Here is a 14555-nt window from a genome sequence, read left to right as displayed (position 1 = left end):
GGGCTTGATTAGGAGCAAGGCAACAAACAGGCACCTGTGGACAAGGTGTGACAGGGAATACACTTGCAATGGCAGACGAATCACAGGTGTCTGACAGATTATATCACGTGGCCAAAGCAGCTCGTGCATATTTCGCGTTTGCCACCCCACGCGTTGCCCGCCCGTCTGCACAATCTGATGCCGGGAACGCTCAAGCTTACTACTCACCACCTGCGTCTTGTTGATCATGACATGCATGCTATCGATAACTCGGCCCTAGAGTACTACTAGAAAGCACACTCACACTGAGCGGATGCTTTCGGATCCTTGCCGAAACAAGCCGCCGTCGCGCTATGACGATCGTCATCCAAGTCGCGGCATTTCCCATCACTTGCTGAGAAACACATTCCCCGTGTAAACGGAATTCATGCATCGTACGTAATCCTACTCAATCCTTCCTCAAGCCGTAGAAGGGCCTTACTGCGTTGTTCCCCTTGAAACACGACATACCGTCAAGTCAGCGGCAGCCACTTCACCATGGCTGAACAGGGAACCAAAAAGAGTGGCTTCCGGGCCATGTTTGGCATGAAATCTGGTAAAGAAGCAAAACCGCAGGGCGGGCGGAAGAAGCTTTCTAAGAAAGGATCACGCAGCGATATGCTTGTAAAGCTTGGCTCGGCCGCCAGTGTGGGCAGGACTGCACGTCAAGACTCTGGTAGTTTCACCGACGAAAGAAACGGCTCAGTCGTAACTCAATTTGGCCTTCCGTCGTATGATGATGTTGTTGTTGGGGTTGCACCGCATGCACTGCGCGATAACCCGTACACTGCCATCAATGCACTCACTGACACGAGCAATACACATCTCTTTGTTGATTTGCAAGCAGCCGACTATCGTCGCAATTCAGAGGGACAACCACAATATGCCGCACCACTATATCACCCACAGAGCTCAAGATCAGGTTCTCTGCCACAGATACACAGCGAGAACATGCGTCCGTACTCGCCGCCGAAAGCGCAGCCTTCAAAACTTAGCAAAGCGCATCGAGCGCCCTCGGCACCAACAAGAGCAGATGATGTTCTTGACAAGGATACGGGAGAGAGAAAAGACTTGACTGAGATGATGCATGCGTTTACATATATCGATGGAGTGGACACCATTGAAGAGGAGAAAGACGACGAATCTCTCCTTTACGACCCTTCACGACCTGATGGAACGGCAATGCTTGCCAGTGCATCGCCCGAGGTGTGGCTACGCATTGCCGACTTTTTATCACCCTTGGATGTTGCCAATCTATCATCAACATGCCGGACCATGTATGCTCGACTGGGCAAACATCCGTACAAACTTCTTCTGGACCCAGTGCACCGCACGCACCGACTAGATTTCTTACTCGCCATGGATCCCAAAATGCCACGCCACCTCTTCTGCTTCCCATGCGCCCAATGGCATCTCCGAATCCAACCTGGCCTCGAATCACTAAAGCCCCAAAACGTCCTCAACCCCCTCTTCGAATGCCCAAACATGACAAACATCCACATGCCTCCTCCCCGCATCCGCATCACGGACGGCCGCACCCTACCTTTTGCCTTCATTCAACTCGCCCGCCGAAACTGGGCCCACGGCCCTGACTATGGTATCCCGCATCAATCCCTCGCACGCCGCTGGAAAGACCCATATTCCGACTGGACCCACGAATCCGCCTACCACATCACTGAAAAGGGGCACGTCCTCATGCGCGTCCGCTCCCAACACCACGTCCAAGGCGGACTTACAGACGCAGCAAAGCGCCTTCTACTCTTCAGCCGCGGCGACTACACACCCTACTTTAGCGTGTGCGCCCACTGGAAACACGGCATCCTAACCTCGATCCCCAAATGCGCACTCTCGCACATCCCGTATGCGAGCGAGAGCGACACGACCGCCCTCGACAAGTTCAAAGAACGCAACCTCGGCAAGAAAATCCTCGGCATGGTTCCCTTGTGCTCAACATGCCGTCCCATGCGTCGCTGTCCCAAGTGCCCCACCGAATACCTCTTTGAGCTCAAGCTTGTCGAAGACAAATCCGTCCGGAGTTATGAGCAAGGGCGCTTCAAGCAGGCCCTCGTCGTGACGCGCTGGAGCGATCTGGGGCCCGCCCGCAGTCCGGCAGATGCGCAGTGGAGTGCCATTACGGGGGAGAATGACGGGTTTGATAGTTTTCAGGAGATTGGAAGGAGGGCGGTTAGTGGCGTGTTTGAGAGCGCGTTTACGGATACGATTCCCGGGCAGAGGGTACTGAGTATGAATCCGCAGAGTGTGACGGCGAATGAGGAGGCGGGGGATTGGTATTAGAGAGATTGATGTGAAGATTTATTTTGAAGGAGGATTTAGAAAGATTCATTTGCGTGATACGAGCGGATGAGATGTACCATTCTTTTTTCTTTTTCAACTCCTTTCTTCTCTTCAACTCGACAAAATTCCGTACTTATGCATTCGCAACTCCTATCACAATGCATATCAACTAAACATACACACCCACAACCCCCGAGATTCTTATGGTGCCCGCACTACTTTCCTGCCCGTAACCTCGTATCGCTTCAATTCTTGCAGGATTTTGGGTGAGTCAGCAAAGTCGTATACTTCGACTTTTGGTGTGATTTTGCCCTCGACAGCCATCTGGAGTAGCTCGTCCATTTGCTTTGCGCTACCGGTTGATGAGCCGCGGATTGTTAGGCCTGTTTTTTTTTCCAGTTAGTATGACAATTCAAGATAGGTTGGACGGGGAAACAACATACCCTTGTTAGCAATGTGGATGGGACTCATAGGAAACATGAAGGTATCCGGTGGCAAGCCTACACAGACAAATACACCGCTGTTCCTGCACAGATCCGGTGCTTGGATATATGCCTTCTCGCTTCCAGCAACGCAAATAACACCGTGTGCGCCTTCGCCATCGGTGAGGTCCCTGACTGCCTGTACGACATCCTGCTTTGCGAAGTCGACAAACGCCACAGCGCCCATTTCCTTTGCGAGTTTTTCTTTTTCAGCCCCGCTGTCAATGGCAATCACCTTGTACCCCTTGATACTTGCAATCTGCACACCGATATGTCCTAGTCCGCCGCCGGCACCGACGATAGCCACGAAATCGCCAGGCTTGACCTCAGGCTCGAGTTTGGACACGCCACCTGCTAAACTCAAGCCTGCGCACAGCAGCGGCGCTGCAATCTCGCTCTTGACGCCGTCTGGGATCCGAGTCACAAACTGCGCATCGGCAATGACATACTGCTGCAGTGTGCCCCACACATTCCTGCCAGTGTTCTTTTGCTTGGCACAGTGATTCTCCTTGTCCTGCTTACAGCTACTGCACGTTTGACACGCATTCCACAGCCACTTGATGCCGACTCTTTTCCCCATCAGCTCCGACGACACATTTGCGCCGAGCGAGACTACAGTGCCGACGCCCTCATGACCAGGTATTTCGGTGTACTTGCCCGGCCAAGCGAGGTTGTGGCAGTCCGAATGGCATATGCCGCTGTATTCAAGTTTGACGAGGACTTCGCCTGCGGATGGCTGCTTCACGGCCACATCATTCCGGATCTGGAGGACGCAGTCTGGCCCGGGGTCTTGGATCCAGCCTGCGGTTTGTGTCGTGGGGATTGCGTCGGAGCTCATCTTGGGAGGCGGTGGAGTGATTGGGGTTGTACTGAGAAGAAGATTGAAGCGACAATGAGCGATGGGGTTTGAGAAGGAAAAAGGAGTCACGTTGTTTGCATGTCCGAGATAGCAGAGAGATAGCAATGGCGGGGTGGACGAATGGAATTGACCCCGCCAATGCCCCACAAGAGTAGTATCATCTTCTCCGCGGGTGCACCAATCGGAGCGCGTCAATCTCCGCATCCGAGGTTGTACAGCAGCAGTTCGCAGCAGTCCAAACTCTTGTTGCACCTTGACTGAACGCGCTTGTATCCTCGAAGGCTGGGCTTGTGTCACTTCCTCTACTAGAGAGTGTTTGACTTGTGTGCTGGTTGTCCCCATGTCCATCCCCAGGTCTTTCACCTCGCTACTAGAGAGGGTGACGAGTGGCAGGGACTGATTGTCGCTCGAGTGGTCAAGCAAGAAGTTGAGTGTATACATGTTGGCGGCGGAGAAGGCAGAGAAAGAGAGGAGAAGTTGAGTTGACGGTATGGCAGGTGTTATGGCCAAGGTATGCATAGCGATACCGGAAGAGGCCGGGAATTCTCATGCATGAGAGTCCTGCATTCGGGATGGAGGTGGGAAGGCAGGATAGGGGAAAACGAGAGAGCCATCGCTGTTGCAGTTGGTGCTTTCCGAAATGAGTTCAGTGAAAACAGTACTCAGTTCTATCACTCATAGCTGACGACCATCACTCTGACTTCCCGCCTAATCTTACCCTTTCTTTCTAGTGTGGATAGTACGTATTTCTGCATCCTTTCCGAGTACTTGAAATACAACAATTCCACGACTGCCCTTTGCTATGATGGTCTGACAACCAGAACCAGTTCATGACTCGATTCCCGGTGACCAGGTTTTGTAGCAGCTTTACTTTTTGAGAAATTACATGGTTAACAACCCGAAATCAAGACTATTTAACATACTCTGCATCTTGTGGATGTGCGTGCAACTGTCTTCACAACAAACAAAGTGTTGACTACAGCTGGCATGCGGTGATAAGAATGCTCAAGAGGAATCATCAACGCATTTTTATGTACATGAGTATCTTTCTATTGCAGACATTACTCTAACATTACTAACCGCTCTCTACTAACATCATTTCCACATCGTTGGCTTCCATCGTCATGTCTACCCACTACCACACGCACACGTGACCTAAAGATCACAAGTCGCCTTCGTATCCCCGTTCACACTGGCAACCACACCATCATCCGACGATGCATCCCCAACATCGACAGTAACGTTAAACGAATTCAGTCTGTAAACTCCCGAGTACCCGAAAATCTGGTACACGGACGCGGTAACAACAACGGATCCATTGTACCCAGCGATGGCTTCAGGCGCCACCACATCGACGGTGTAGTTGGTGCCCATTTGGTAGTCTGAATCCTCACCCGCGAGGTAGATGGTCTTGTAGTTGAAGCCGAGCGCGCCACGGTAGGCGGGTGGGGCGCTAAAGCCGTAGGCTACGGCGACGTCGAGAGCGCTTGACTGGTCGATGTTGGAAATGAAGGTGAGTGGGAAAGTCGCATTTGGGGAGAGGACGGCAGGGACGGTGATGCCGTAGATGGCTGCTGAGGCGGAGGAGATGGAGGAGAGAGCCGTGGCGAGAGTTGAGAAGCGCATGTTGATAAGTGTGTTTTTGGTATGTGGTTGTAGAGCGATGTTTGGATGGTAGATGAGTGTAGTAAGTATTTCTTGGGGTGGGAGGGTTTTTGTACTTATACACAAGGCATGCTCCCTTTCTCGCATCCTTGCCTACTTATGTACATCATTTCCTCACTACGGCCGCCTGGTGCTGACCCGCAAGACCCGTACGACGCCGCAGCCGGGTCTAAGCAAAACAAGTCCCCATTACGGACCGATAGATATAAACCCCGGCGCGGTACTAACGTCCGAGACTCAACGACTTGTCAATTTCCCGCATCTTATACCCTGAACTTTTCGGTGTGCTTGGACCAGCTTGGGTCACCGCTACTATATTTATAGAAGATGGCAATCTTTCTCTTTTGTAACTAAAAGCCGTGCATGATGAAGTGAGCAAGTAGGTTTTCCTCCATAGATTTCCTTCGGGCAACAAAGTGTAACTGTAGTAGTAGACAGTCGCCTCTGAAAGCAATGCACCCACGGGGTCACATCCGGTGCTAGTGCTAGTGCGTGGTACGTCATTTCTGCAGATCATCATCCGTCACTCCTCGTGTTGTGCCGAGCGTACTATATTTAGGCGTGCAGATGCGTAACTACCTTTGCATTCTCGCCTCATCACCGAAAATGTTACTTGTACAGCAAGTGATGCCACCAGTCTTATGGGTTTCACGTAGGCAGTCTTTCCGTTGACTTGTATTTTCCGCAATTCGACCGAGAGAATAGTGCGACTCCACGTCGCATCATGAACTCTCATCCAGCTAATTCGGCACTTCGGAAGCAACAAGACGCTTGCACTGGTCCATTAGCTGGCCGAGAGCTTATCAAGCGCTCCCCCAAGGCCACTGCAGTTTCGGCATTTTCATCGCAGTCAAAATCTGGGGAAGTGAGAAGAGGCTGGTGGCGAAAGCTCGTATAGATAGTGCATACATACGTAAAGTGCATGTGCGTGTGCGGGTAGAAAGCTGTAGTAGTGAGTACCAAGCAACGCCACATGGTACTAGCGCCACGGGTATCGGCAAGTCAGATTCTTGTCTCGTACCCCATGTGCACTGTTCATTACTCTGTTTTGACCTTGGGCGTTCGTGTACGGGTACAGACCCAGGCGAGGGTTGGCAATGCAGGGCGTCGTCTGTGTCAAGCCAGGCGTATTCCAACACTTCGTCTCTTGGCGCACTGGAGCGTCACAGAGCTTAGTACCGCTTACGGGCACGTGACAGCCAGTCGTGTACTTGTCGTAATGGAGAAAGAAAGACAGAAGTGAAGTGACGGTGGCTTGTTTTTGGAAAATAAGAACGTGTGACTCATTGGCAAATGAGCGAAATAGAGGAATGCACACTTATTCACATCAGCCGTGGCTGGGATAATAAAAAAACCCCGCTCAATATGTTTGTAAATGCAAACCAGGTGGTTTTATCAAATGTCTCCATTCTTGAGCGCTATCAGCTAAAATCTAGCTATTCATTTCCGGCCCAAAGGGACTTTGTAAGATAAACTGAATATGCTGGACGAGACCAGCTCATGTTGCTTCCATATACTATACTGTGCATATACAACGTGGCAGCAAACTAGAATGCTGCAGCCACGTGCACATATTCCGGCTTGTGTTGAAGCGGAACCAGAGTTCAGTTTGTTGTTTTGGCCAAATCAAGTCCCAGGCTCACGTGGCTAGCGCAGCTAACCATGGTTACTGCCTTCACTGGCAGATATATGCTCATAAAGTAATTTCAACCCATTATACTGTAGCACATAAGGTAATGGAGCTGTGACCAGACAATTGCAGCATACTGCGCTACCTTCACGTTATCGCGCACACATCTGCTCCATAACAAACAACTCGAACAACTCAGTGTTTTGTCGAGCAATACAATTCACGCTAACCGGATTGCCCAGTTGCGAGACTATCTGCCGCACGCACAATATCTCACTTGGACCTGATTTCTCTTGCAAAAGGTATTTCAACTCCTCCCCGACATCGGCTTATTGCACTTCAAGCACACATTCAGTCAACGCAATATCATAGCCCCACACTCGTACGGCAGCGCATTGAGTAGGGTCCTTTATTTTTCTGGCTTTTGGCTAGACAACACCTTCACTGGCGCTGACCTCATACAGTGACCTCTGCTGTTGCGATGTCAACGACGTCATGTCATTCAAATCCTGAATCAGAAGCTGCAAACCATTTGGGTCCAGTGCCAACATCCAGCATGTCTGCCACAAAGCCTCTTGAGTCTTTGCCGCCCACGCCATATCCTGACCAAATCGCCACCCTCAAGCGTCAGATCGCTGAACTTGAGCATGACAAAGCGAACCTTGATAAAGCAGTGTCTGAGTCTAATCAACGCGTCGCCGAAGCTGAGAAAAGCACAGCTGCAGCTCGAGCCGAGACTGCAGCGGCCGTGCAGCGCGCCCAAAAACGCTACACCGAGAAGCTACACGCCAACAACGAGGCTCGAAATCTCCAAGACGCGATGAAAGAGCAAGCCTTTAAACACAACGATTCTTCGATCAAGACCAGTCGAAGGATGAGTTGCCTTGAGGCCAAAATCGCGCATCTTGAAACTGAAGTATCGATTAAAGACACTAAAATTCAAGAGTTGGAAGAAGAACTTCGTGAAACCCACACTGGTTTTCTAGGTAATCAACAAGAGAATGTTGAGATGGAAACACAACTTGGCCAGATTGTTCATGATCTCAAGAACAAGATCATAGGACTGGAAAAGTCTCTTGCCGCAGCAGAGCAGGACAAGGAACAAGCTGTCAAAGACAAAGATGCAATAGCAAAGTCACAGGCCAAGTTTGAAGTGGATCAAGCCTATTTCAAGAGCCGGGAGATTGAACTAATGCGAACTAATCAGATAAAGCTCCAGCACGCTCATTCACATTGGCATTCAAAATTAGAGATCATGATGAAAAAATTGAAAGAAGCAAGGAGGGAGGCCGAGGAGGCCAAGCAAAAATTGCAGATGGCGACTCATGCGATGCAGAACACCGCTCAGAAGCCTGGCGTGGCGCAACAACAACAGCGGACGAAACTTCAGACTTCCAACTCCAATAGGAGAATAAGGTCTAGTCCGAATAGGTAAGTCACTTGGTGGTATAACCAATTTGCACATATATAACTAACATATCTCCAGAGACAATGAAACTGCTGCATGCGCGTTCCAACGCGCACAAAACCAGACTCTCCTCCTTAATATTATTAGTCTGAACCAAAACCTGCTTACAAGACCGAACGAGGATATACCGGAGACTGAGGCTCAGCCCATCCCAAGGCAGCCCATGAATATGGCACAGGATATTGGATACATGCAGTATCCATCGACAAGTTTCAACAGTTCGGCTAGCCCAAACTCACCTATTCCAACTGATCAACAGCAATACTCTTCAGCCTATGGCCAGCCTTCCGTTCAACAACATGGCGTTCCGATGCAACCCATGCGTTCAATGGGACAGCAGCAATCCATGGGCCCCCTGTCGCCTCAGCAGCAGCAGCCAGGTCTTGTACATAATGCGAGATTGAACAATGCTGGGTCGCCAGCTCCCACTCACTCAAACCACGGGATCAACATGAATTTGGCTGTCAACACGGGTACCGTACAGCAGCCTCATCGTGGCATGATCCAGCAACCTCCACCTGCCTTCATTCCTAGCCGTACCCACGAATCCAGCAGCACCAACGCGTCGTTCTTCCCGAACACGCAAGGTAGCGCTGGTCCATCTACCTATGGCAACGACATCTTTGCCACCGAGTCAAGCAACATCGACTACTTTATGAATAACGACTTGGAGTTCACCAAGTATCCAATGGGATCAACGTTCCAGGATCCACTGTACAGCAACGATTTTACGCAAAGAATGAACGGAAACGCTCAAGGTCAGGGCGATGGTAATGCCGCTCCAGCAGATACGAACGCAACGTGGTCGGGTGGCCAAGGCCCAGCGCCGCATGGAGGTTACGCACCAAGATGAGCTTGGGGGTTTACTGAACCGGGTAAGTAATTTGTGTGACCTGCTGTTTGAGGAGGGAGAAGAATGAATACGGCGAGAACGAACTTCGGCTTGAATATCAGGCGGACGACATGGATCGTGTGCGTCAGCAATGCTTCGAATTTGCCCGCTACGATCTGTGAGGGAGGCTCCAAGTATCCTATTTTTCATGAGGGATAGTATTGGATCTAAGGAAATAAACCACTTTTTAATTTCTTCAACCTGGAGGGAGGGCTTTGAAGTATTGAGAAGGAGGCAGATGCGCACTTGGTACCGGTTCCTTGGTAGTGAGTTTGGTCGCGAGGGTGCGATGGAGGAGGAAGCATGTCGGACTATTCGGGAGTCTCAATTTGAGAAGCTCATAGTAAGCAATGGATAATGCACCCAACTGCTATCCTGGAGTTGTACTGCTCATGACTGTATGAGGGTAACAAATCTTCCCTTTCCTTAGAGTGTGAAAAAAAGTCGAACTCTTATCGATGTAGCTGCTGCGATAGAGTAGGGTTTGGGACTACAACAGAATGATATGAACCTTACTAAACCCATGTTTAAACCTTATGAGGTTATACACGAGTCCTTGATAGCTCATAAGAATCATCTGCCGCTTTCCGATGCAAACTCGGTTGAGATGCTAAAGCGGGTCATGTTGCAAAGACTCGACGGCGGTGGCGTAGACCATCCCCGCTAGAGTCTAGCTCACCAAGTCTTCAGGGTTTCACAGCTTCACCCCACATCTTTTCCACCGGCCAAGCTCCACTTGGCAATAGCTTGCATATCTTGATCGTATTCGCCCCAATCACACACTGGATGCATCGCGCAAAGTCCTAGGTGACAGGCCTGTTTCTCCCGACTTGCCGCACATTTCCACGCCTGCATCGCAAGCGCAGCTCCTACCCCATGCATTCTCTTATCAGCCAGCCATGCTATCTCCGGGCCATGGGTGTAACGAACGACTAGGGTGCTGCTTAGCGGAATACCGGTGCGGCATAGAAAAGACGCAGGCTGCGTGACATTTGGACTCGCCGTCTTTTACTGTTTCCCAGGGCCGCTCTTCTCGTTGTAAGAGTCCCGATCATGGCATCCAACGAGCCGGGCCTTGCGCCACTCAGCGCGTTAGGTGAAGATCCGACCAAATGCGCTGTCGACGTCCCTGTTGAAACAGATACACCAGTCGCGCCTGACCAATTTGACGAGCGCTACGAAACTTCGCGATGGGAAATATGGGCGTATTACTGGTAGGTATACGCCGCTCTGGATGCCATTGTTACCGCGCGATGTACTAGCTGTTTTGAACCCGTCTAACAATTGGCCAATAGTTACTACGTCGGAGACAACGGATTGACACTTTTCAACTTTGGTCCTACAGCCTTTCAAAACCTCATGTATCTGGCTGCCAGCGATTCTGAAACTCTCTTCTTCATGGGCCGAAACCGCACAATCAACTCGATTGTTCTTTTGTGCAACGGCATAAGCTTCGCCATCCAGGTCGTTATCTTCTTGATCCTAGGCTCTTTCGCAGACTTCGGCACATGGCGTCCAAATATCCTCATCGTACTCTCGATAATCGCATTTGGCATTGGATTCGGCTGGCTGGGCGTCCATACTGAGGACAAGTGGCACATTGGCGTCGGACTCTACATTGTCGGACTCATTGCGTACCAGACCACCATCACCTTCTGGACCGCTGCTTTCCCCGGCCTCGCGCGCAACACAAAGGATCTGCGAATCAAGGCCGAGGAGTTTGCAGAGGGAAAGATTGACCGTGCAGAGTATGAATTTGCCGACATGATGAAGCGAAACGAACTCTCCAACGTAGCATTCTACACCCAATCCGTCTTTGAAATCCTCATCCTGGCCGTCATCGTAGGCATAATGTTTGCGCTCCACGTCAACGACAGCGCGGCAAACAACAACTGGGGTCTTTCTGTACTCATTGCGTTTGCAACAGGCGTCTGGATCCTCTGCGCCATCCCCTGGTTCATTCTCGAAAAGCGGCGTCCGGGCCAAGATCCAGGGCGTAGCAACATCGTGGTAGCAGGCTTCAAACAGCTCATCTATGCATCCCAGCAGATCTGGCAATTACGACAGAGTCTGGCGTATCTTGCAGGCTACTTTCTTCTCGGCGACAGCCTCAACACCACCGTCACGGTGATCGGTACCTTGCAAAACGAAATTGTCGCATACAACAGCCTCCAGCTGACCTACCTGCTCATTGTTGGTATCGCCGCCCAGGCTGTCGGCATCGGCGCTTTCTGGCGCATACAAAAGTCGTATGGGCTTTCCACAAAGACAATGTTCATGGTGGTCGCTATTTGCATTGTCCTGCTGGATGGCTGGGGCATGATCGGCATATGGACCCAGCGCTTCGGCTTCCACAATAAATGGGAGGTCTGGGTGTACCAAGCCTTCTACGGGCTTCTCGTGTGTCCTTGGTATAGCTACTCGCAAACGATGATTTCTGAAGTCACGCCGCGTGGAAAAGAATTTTTGTTCTTCAGCTTGTTTTCGATTGTCGGTAAGACGAGCGCGTTCATTGGGCCGCTGGTTAGTAGCGCGATCATCGACGATACCGGGAATAATAGTAGTCCTTTCTACTTTTTGTTCTCGTTGAGTCTGGCTAGCTGTGCGTTTTTGTACTTTTTCGTTGATGTGGAGAGGAGTAGGGTGGAGCAGGAGATGTTTTTGGAGAAGGAAAAGAGTCTTAAGGTACATGATGAGGGGTTGGATGGCCTGATGTAGTAGATGATTCTATAGCTTTCTACAAAGGAATTCGAACGCTAGAGCACACTTCAACTTTCCCAAACAAAATCGTCTTAACTCGCATCCGGATTGCAATGCATACCCCACTTAACCGGCGCATACATATTCGCCTTCCCATTAGACATCCTGACATCATACCACAGCGGCACGTGCACCAACACCATCTCAATCACATTCACAGCAAAGAACCAGCCCTGAACACACGTACCTTCTATACTTAAAACCCAAATTCATTTCGTTCCTCGTTCCAAACTGGTTCCACACAATAAATATTCCGTGCCTTATCGCTACCTACCCCTTTATCTTCGTACAACCTGACTCCATCAAATTTTCCCATGGAGACTAGTTGCAACTGCTCGTCCTTGTAGATGGGAAATGCAGAAGTTTTGATGTAGACGTCTGTGGGTATGCGTATTCAACTAGTTAACTCGACGTAAAATTCACCTCTCCTCTTATTTTTTGGGGGGGGACGTCGCGGGACGGAAAGATGAAGATGCTAAGTAAATTAAGTAATTAGGGGAAAGAGAGAAAGGAAGTTCATGGTTGGTTGGTTTGAATGGTCCTTTCATAATAAAAAAAGAAAAGCAAACAATGCCAAGGCTAAAGGGGGGAGGGACGTTGCTATACTAGTTGGGCGTTTTTTTCCTTCGGGTTATTTATGGTGACTTAGTGAGTAAAGCTGGGGGAAACGCGGATAACCTCTTTGATATGTAAATGTCGAGTTATTTCTTTTTTTTCGTTTGTTGCAGTGTGCAGAAAATGATGGGGTCGTTGGCGGGCAAGACGGTACGGATTTCCTTCGCGGATGGGGGCTCGATGTAGTCTGGTGTAATAGCGAGCGTGGATGGAATGCTGGTGGCGGTCGTAGTAGGCATTTGGATTACAGCGAGTGTTGTAGAGAGCTGGTAATGAATAAACCTTTTCGACGTATTCCTGTTCATTTCTCCTGTTCATTATCTACTATACTAAATCATCTGGCTCCCGCTAGCCGGAATCGTTGGCTCTTCTGTGGATTTTCTCTTCGATGATGGGTCCTAGTAGTTTCTCAGCGAGCTTCGCCAACCCAAGAAGCTTTTGAATTTCTGGTGTGCGCGGTCCTAGCGAGGGTTTTAGCCATGGCCGTATTGTCTTGACGACATGGACGGCGTGCATGAATTGCAGTGTGTAGTTGACTGCGGTGTCAATGTATTCAGGTGTTTGAGATACTTCTAGACCGACGAAGACGCGGCCTGAGACTTTTGCGACGAGAAAGATTAGTTTGTCGAAGATGTTGATTTCGGTCCAGTCTTTGCACGGTGGCATAATCTCCCTTAGTCTATCGTCAACGTCCTTGCAGGTGAACGGGTTCAGTCGTGCTATAACGGCATCGGCGAAACTAGCATTTGAGTGCTGTTTTCTTGAGATTTACTTACGTAGCGCTGACGTAAGATTAGCTTCAACGGAATTAATGAGCGTCGGGCTACCAGGGTCCAAGCATGCGTTATCAATTCCAATTAGCTGCAAGCGGTCAACTATATCGTCTACTATGAGAATGATTTCACTTGCTTGAATCATAGCCTCTCTTCAACTAAGGGCATCTTCGAGAAGTTTTCGTATTTCTGACAGGAGGCTTGCAGGGATGACGATGGTGGGAAATACCTGTAAACACGTGAGTAGTGATCAACGAGGTACTTCTGGACAGAGGCAATATACCTTGTTCATTCATGAGTGCGTAGCAGGAGTCTTCAAACAGTAACTCTATTAGTATCACGATTGGCGTGAGTGCGGGATTATGTTGCTTTGTCAAATCCTTTCTCGTAAATCTGCTTCAATTAAGAATATAACTCTGTTAACTTATCTCTATAGAATTATACAAGATAAGTTTATTGCAGTCAAATTTTATTTACAGTTTACTATAAAGAGATATTTAACATGTAGAAACGGACGTTACCAGCTCTAGTCGTATAGAAGATAGCTAGCGACCAAGTCTGTTCGCGTGACTAAGTCATGCGATCTGTTCATGTAATCTATTCGCGTAGCCTGTCTAGCGGCAACAGAAATACTGTGACTTCATATTAGCCTTAGATAAAATGACAAAGATAGAAGTATCTACTTGCCGTAGTAGTGCACCACGCAGGGTCGTCTCCAGTGAATACTGGTATCGTTGAGCGCACATCGCGAACAGTGGTGCCATAAGGGCAGGTTGGCGTGCCGTATGTGTCCGGGCATGACCACGCGGAACTCCCCCCACCTTCAGTTCCACCCACGTAGGTAGCCTGAATGTGATATGCTTTCTGGCGGTTGCGGCCGCAAGAGGATGCCAGAGATCCAGTTGTAAAAAGAAGGATAAGAGAAGTACAGATAGAGAACAACATGTTTCGAGACAGAAAGAAATAGCTTTGATTGCTATAGAGGATTGTGAATAGTAAAACGATGAAGAGGAGAAGGAACGGTTTTAAATACTACTTAGGAAGCATTTACCAATGTCTGGTGCCCAGTCCTTAGAGGTATGCTTAGCTAAAACCAAG

The 14555-nt window shown here is 49.6% G+C and overlaps 6 protein-coding genes across 6 annotated transcripts; 3 read left to right on the top strand and 3 right to left on the bottom strand.

Annotated features, from left to right (window-relative positions):
* Nucleotides 1–516: 516 nt before the first annotated feature.
* On the top strand, nt 517–2313 carry COCMIDRAFT_254 (uncharacterized protein; the record flags this gene model as incomplete). Its single annotated transcript, XM_007684102.1, has 1 exon — nt 517–2313. One exon carries the CDS (start codon nt 517–519, stop codon nt 2311–2313), a length of 1797 nt encoding a protein of 598 aa, XP_007682292.1.
* Nucleotides 2314–2514: 201 nt separating this feature from the next.
* Nucleotides 2515–3633, bottom strand: COCMIDRAFT_31595 (uncharacterized protein; the record flags this gene model as incomplete). Its single annotated transcript, XM_007684149.1, has 2 exons — nt 2515–2696; nt 2757–3633. 2 exons carry the CDS (start codon nt 3631–3633, stop codon nt 2515–2517), a joined length of 1059 nt encoding a protein of 352 aa, XP_007682339.1.
* A 1176-nt stretch (nt 3634–4809) lies between these two features.
* Nucleotides 4810–5280, bottom strand: COCMIDRAFT_79993 (uncharacterized protein; the record flags this gene model as incomplete). Its single annotated transcript, XM_007684210.1, has 1 exon — nt 4810–5280. The coding sequence occupies one exon, from the start codon at nt 5278–5280 to the stop codon at nt 4810–4812; it is 471 nt and encodes a 156-aa protein (XP_007682400.1).
* Nucleotides 5281–7505: 2225 nt separating this feature from the next.
* Nucleotides 7506–9270, top strand: COCMIDRAFT_80308 (uncharacterized protein; the record flags this gene model as incomplete). The annotated part of the gene is made up of 2 exons (XM_007684209.1): nt 7506–8380; nt 8436–9270. 2 exons carry the CDS (start codon nt 7506–7508, stop codon nt 9268–9270), a joined length of 1710 nt encoding a protein of 569 aa, XP_007682399.1.
* A 1092-nt stretch (nt 9271–10362) lies between these two features.
* On the top strand, nt 10363–12027 carry COCMIDRAFT_80071 (uncharacterized protein; the record flags this gene model as incomplete). The annotated part of the gene is made up of 2 exons (XM_007684208.1): nt 10363–10523; nt 10605–12027. The coding sequence occupies 2 exons, from the start codon at nt 10363–10365 to the stop codon at nt 12025–12027; spliced, it is 1584 nt and encodes a 527-aa protein (XP_007682398.1).
* Nucleotides 12028–13032: 1005 nt separating this feature from the next.
* Nucleotides 13033–13753, bottom strand: COCMIDRAFT_21423 (uncharacterized protein; the record flags this gene model as incomplete). The annotated part of the gene is made up of 4 exons (XM_007684129.1): nt 13033–13403; nt 13461–13545; nt 13652–13686; nt 13741–13753. 4 exons carry the CDS (start codon nt 13751–13753, stop codon nt 13033–13035), a joined length of 504 nt encoding a protein of 167 aa, XP_007682319.1.
* Nucleotides 13754–14555: the final 802 nt, after the last annotated feature.

Source organism: Bipolaris oryzae (assembly GCF_000523455.1).
Source record: "Bipolaris oryzae ATCC 44560 unplaced genomic scaffold scaffold_1, whole genome shotgun sequence".
Classification (NCBI taxonomy): domain Eukaryota; kingdom Fungi; phylum Ascomycota; class Dothideomycetes; order Pleosporales; family Pleosporaceae; genus Bipolaris; species Bipolaris oryzae.
This window is presented reverse-complemented; position numbering and strand designations above follow the sequence as displayed.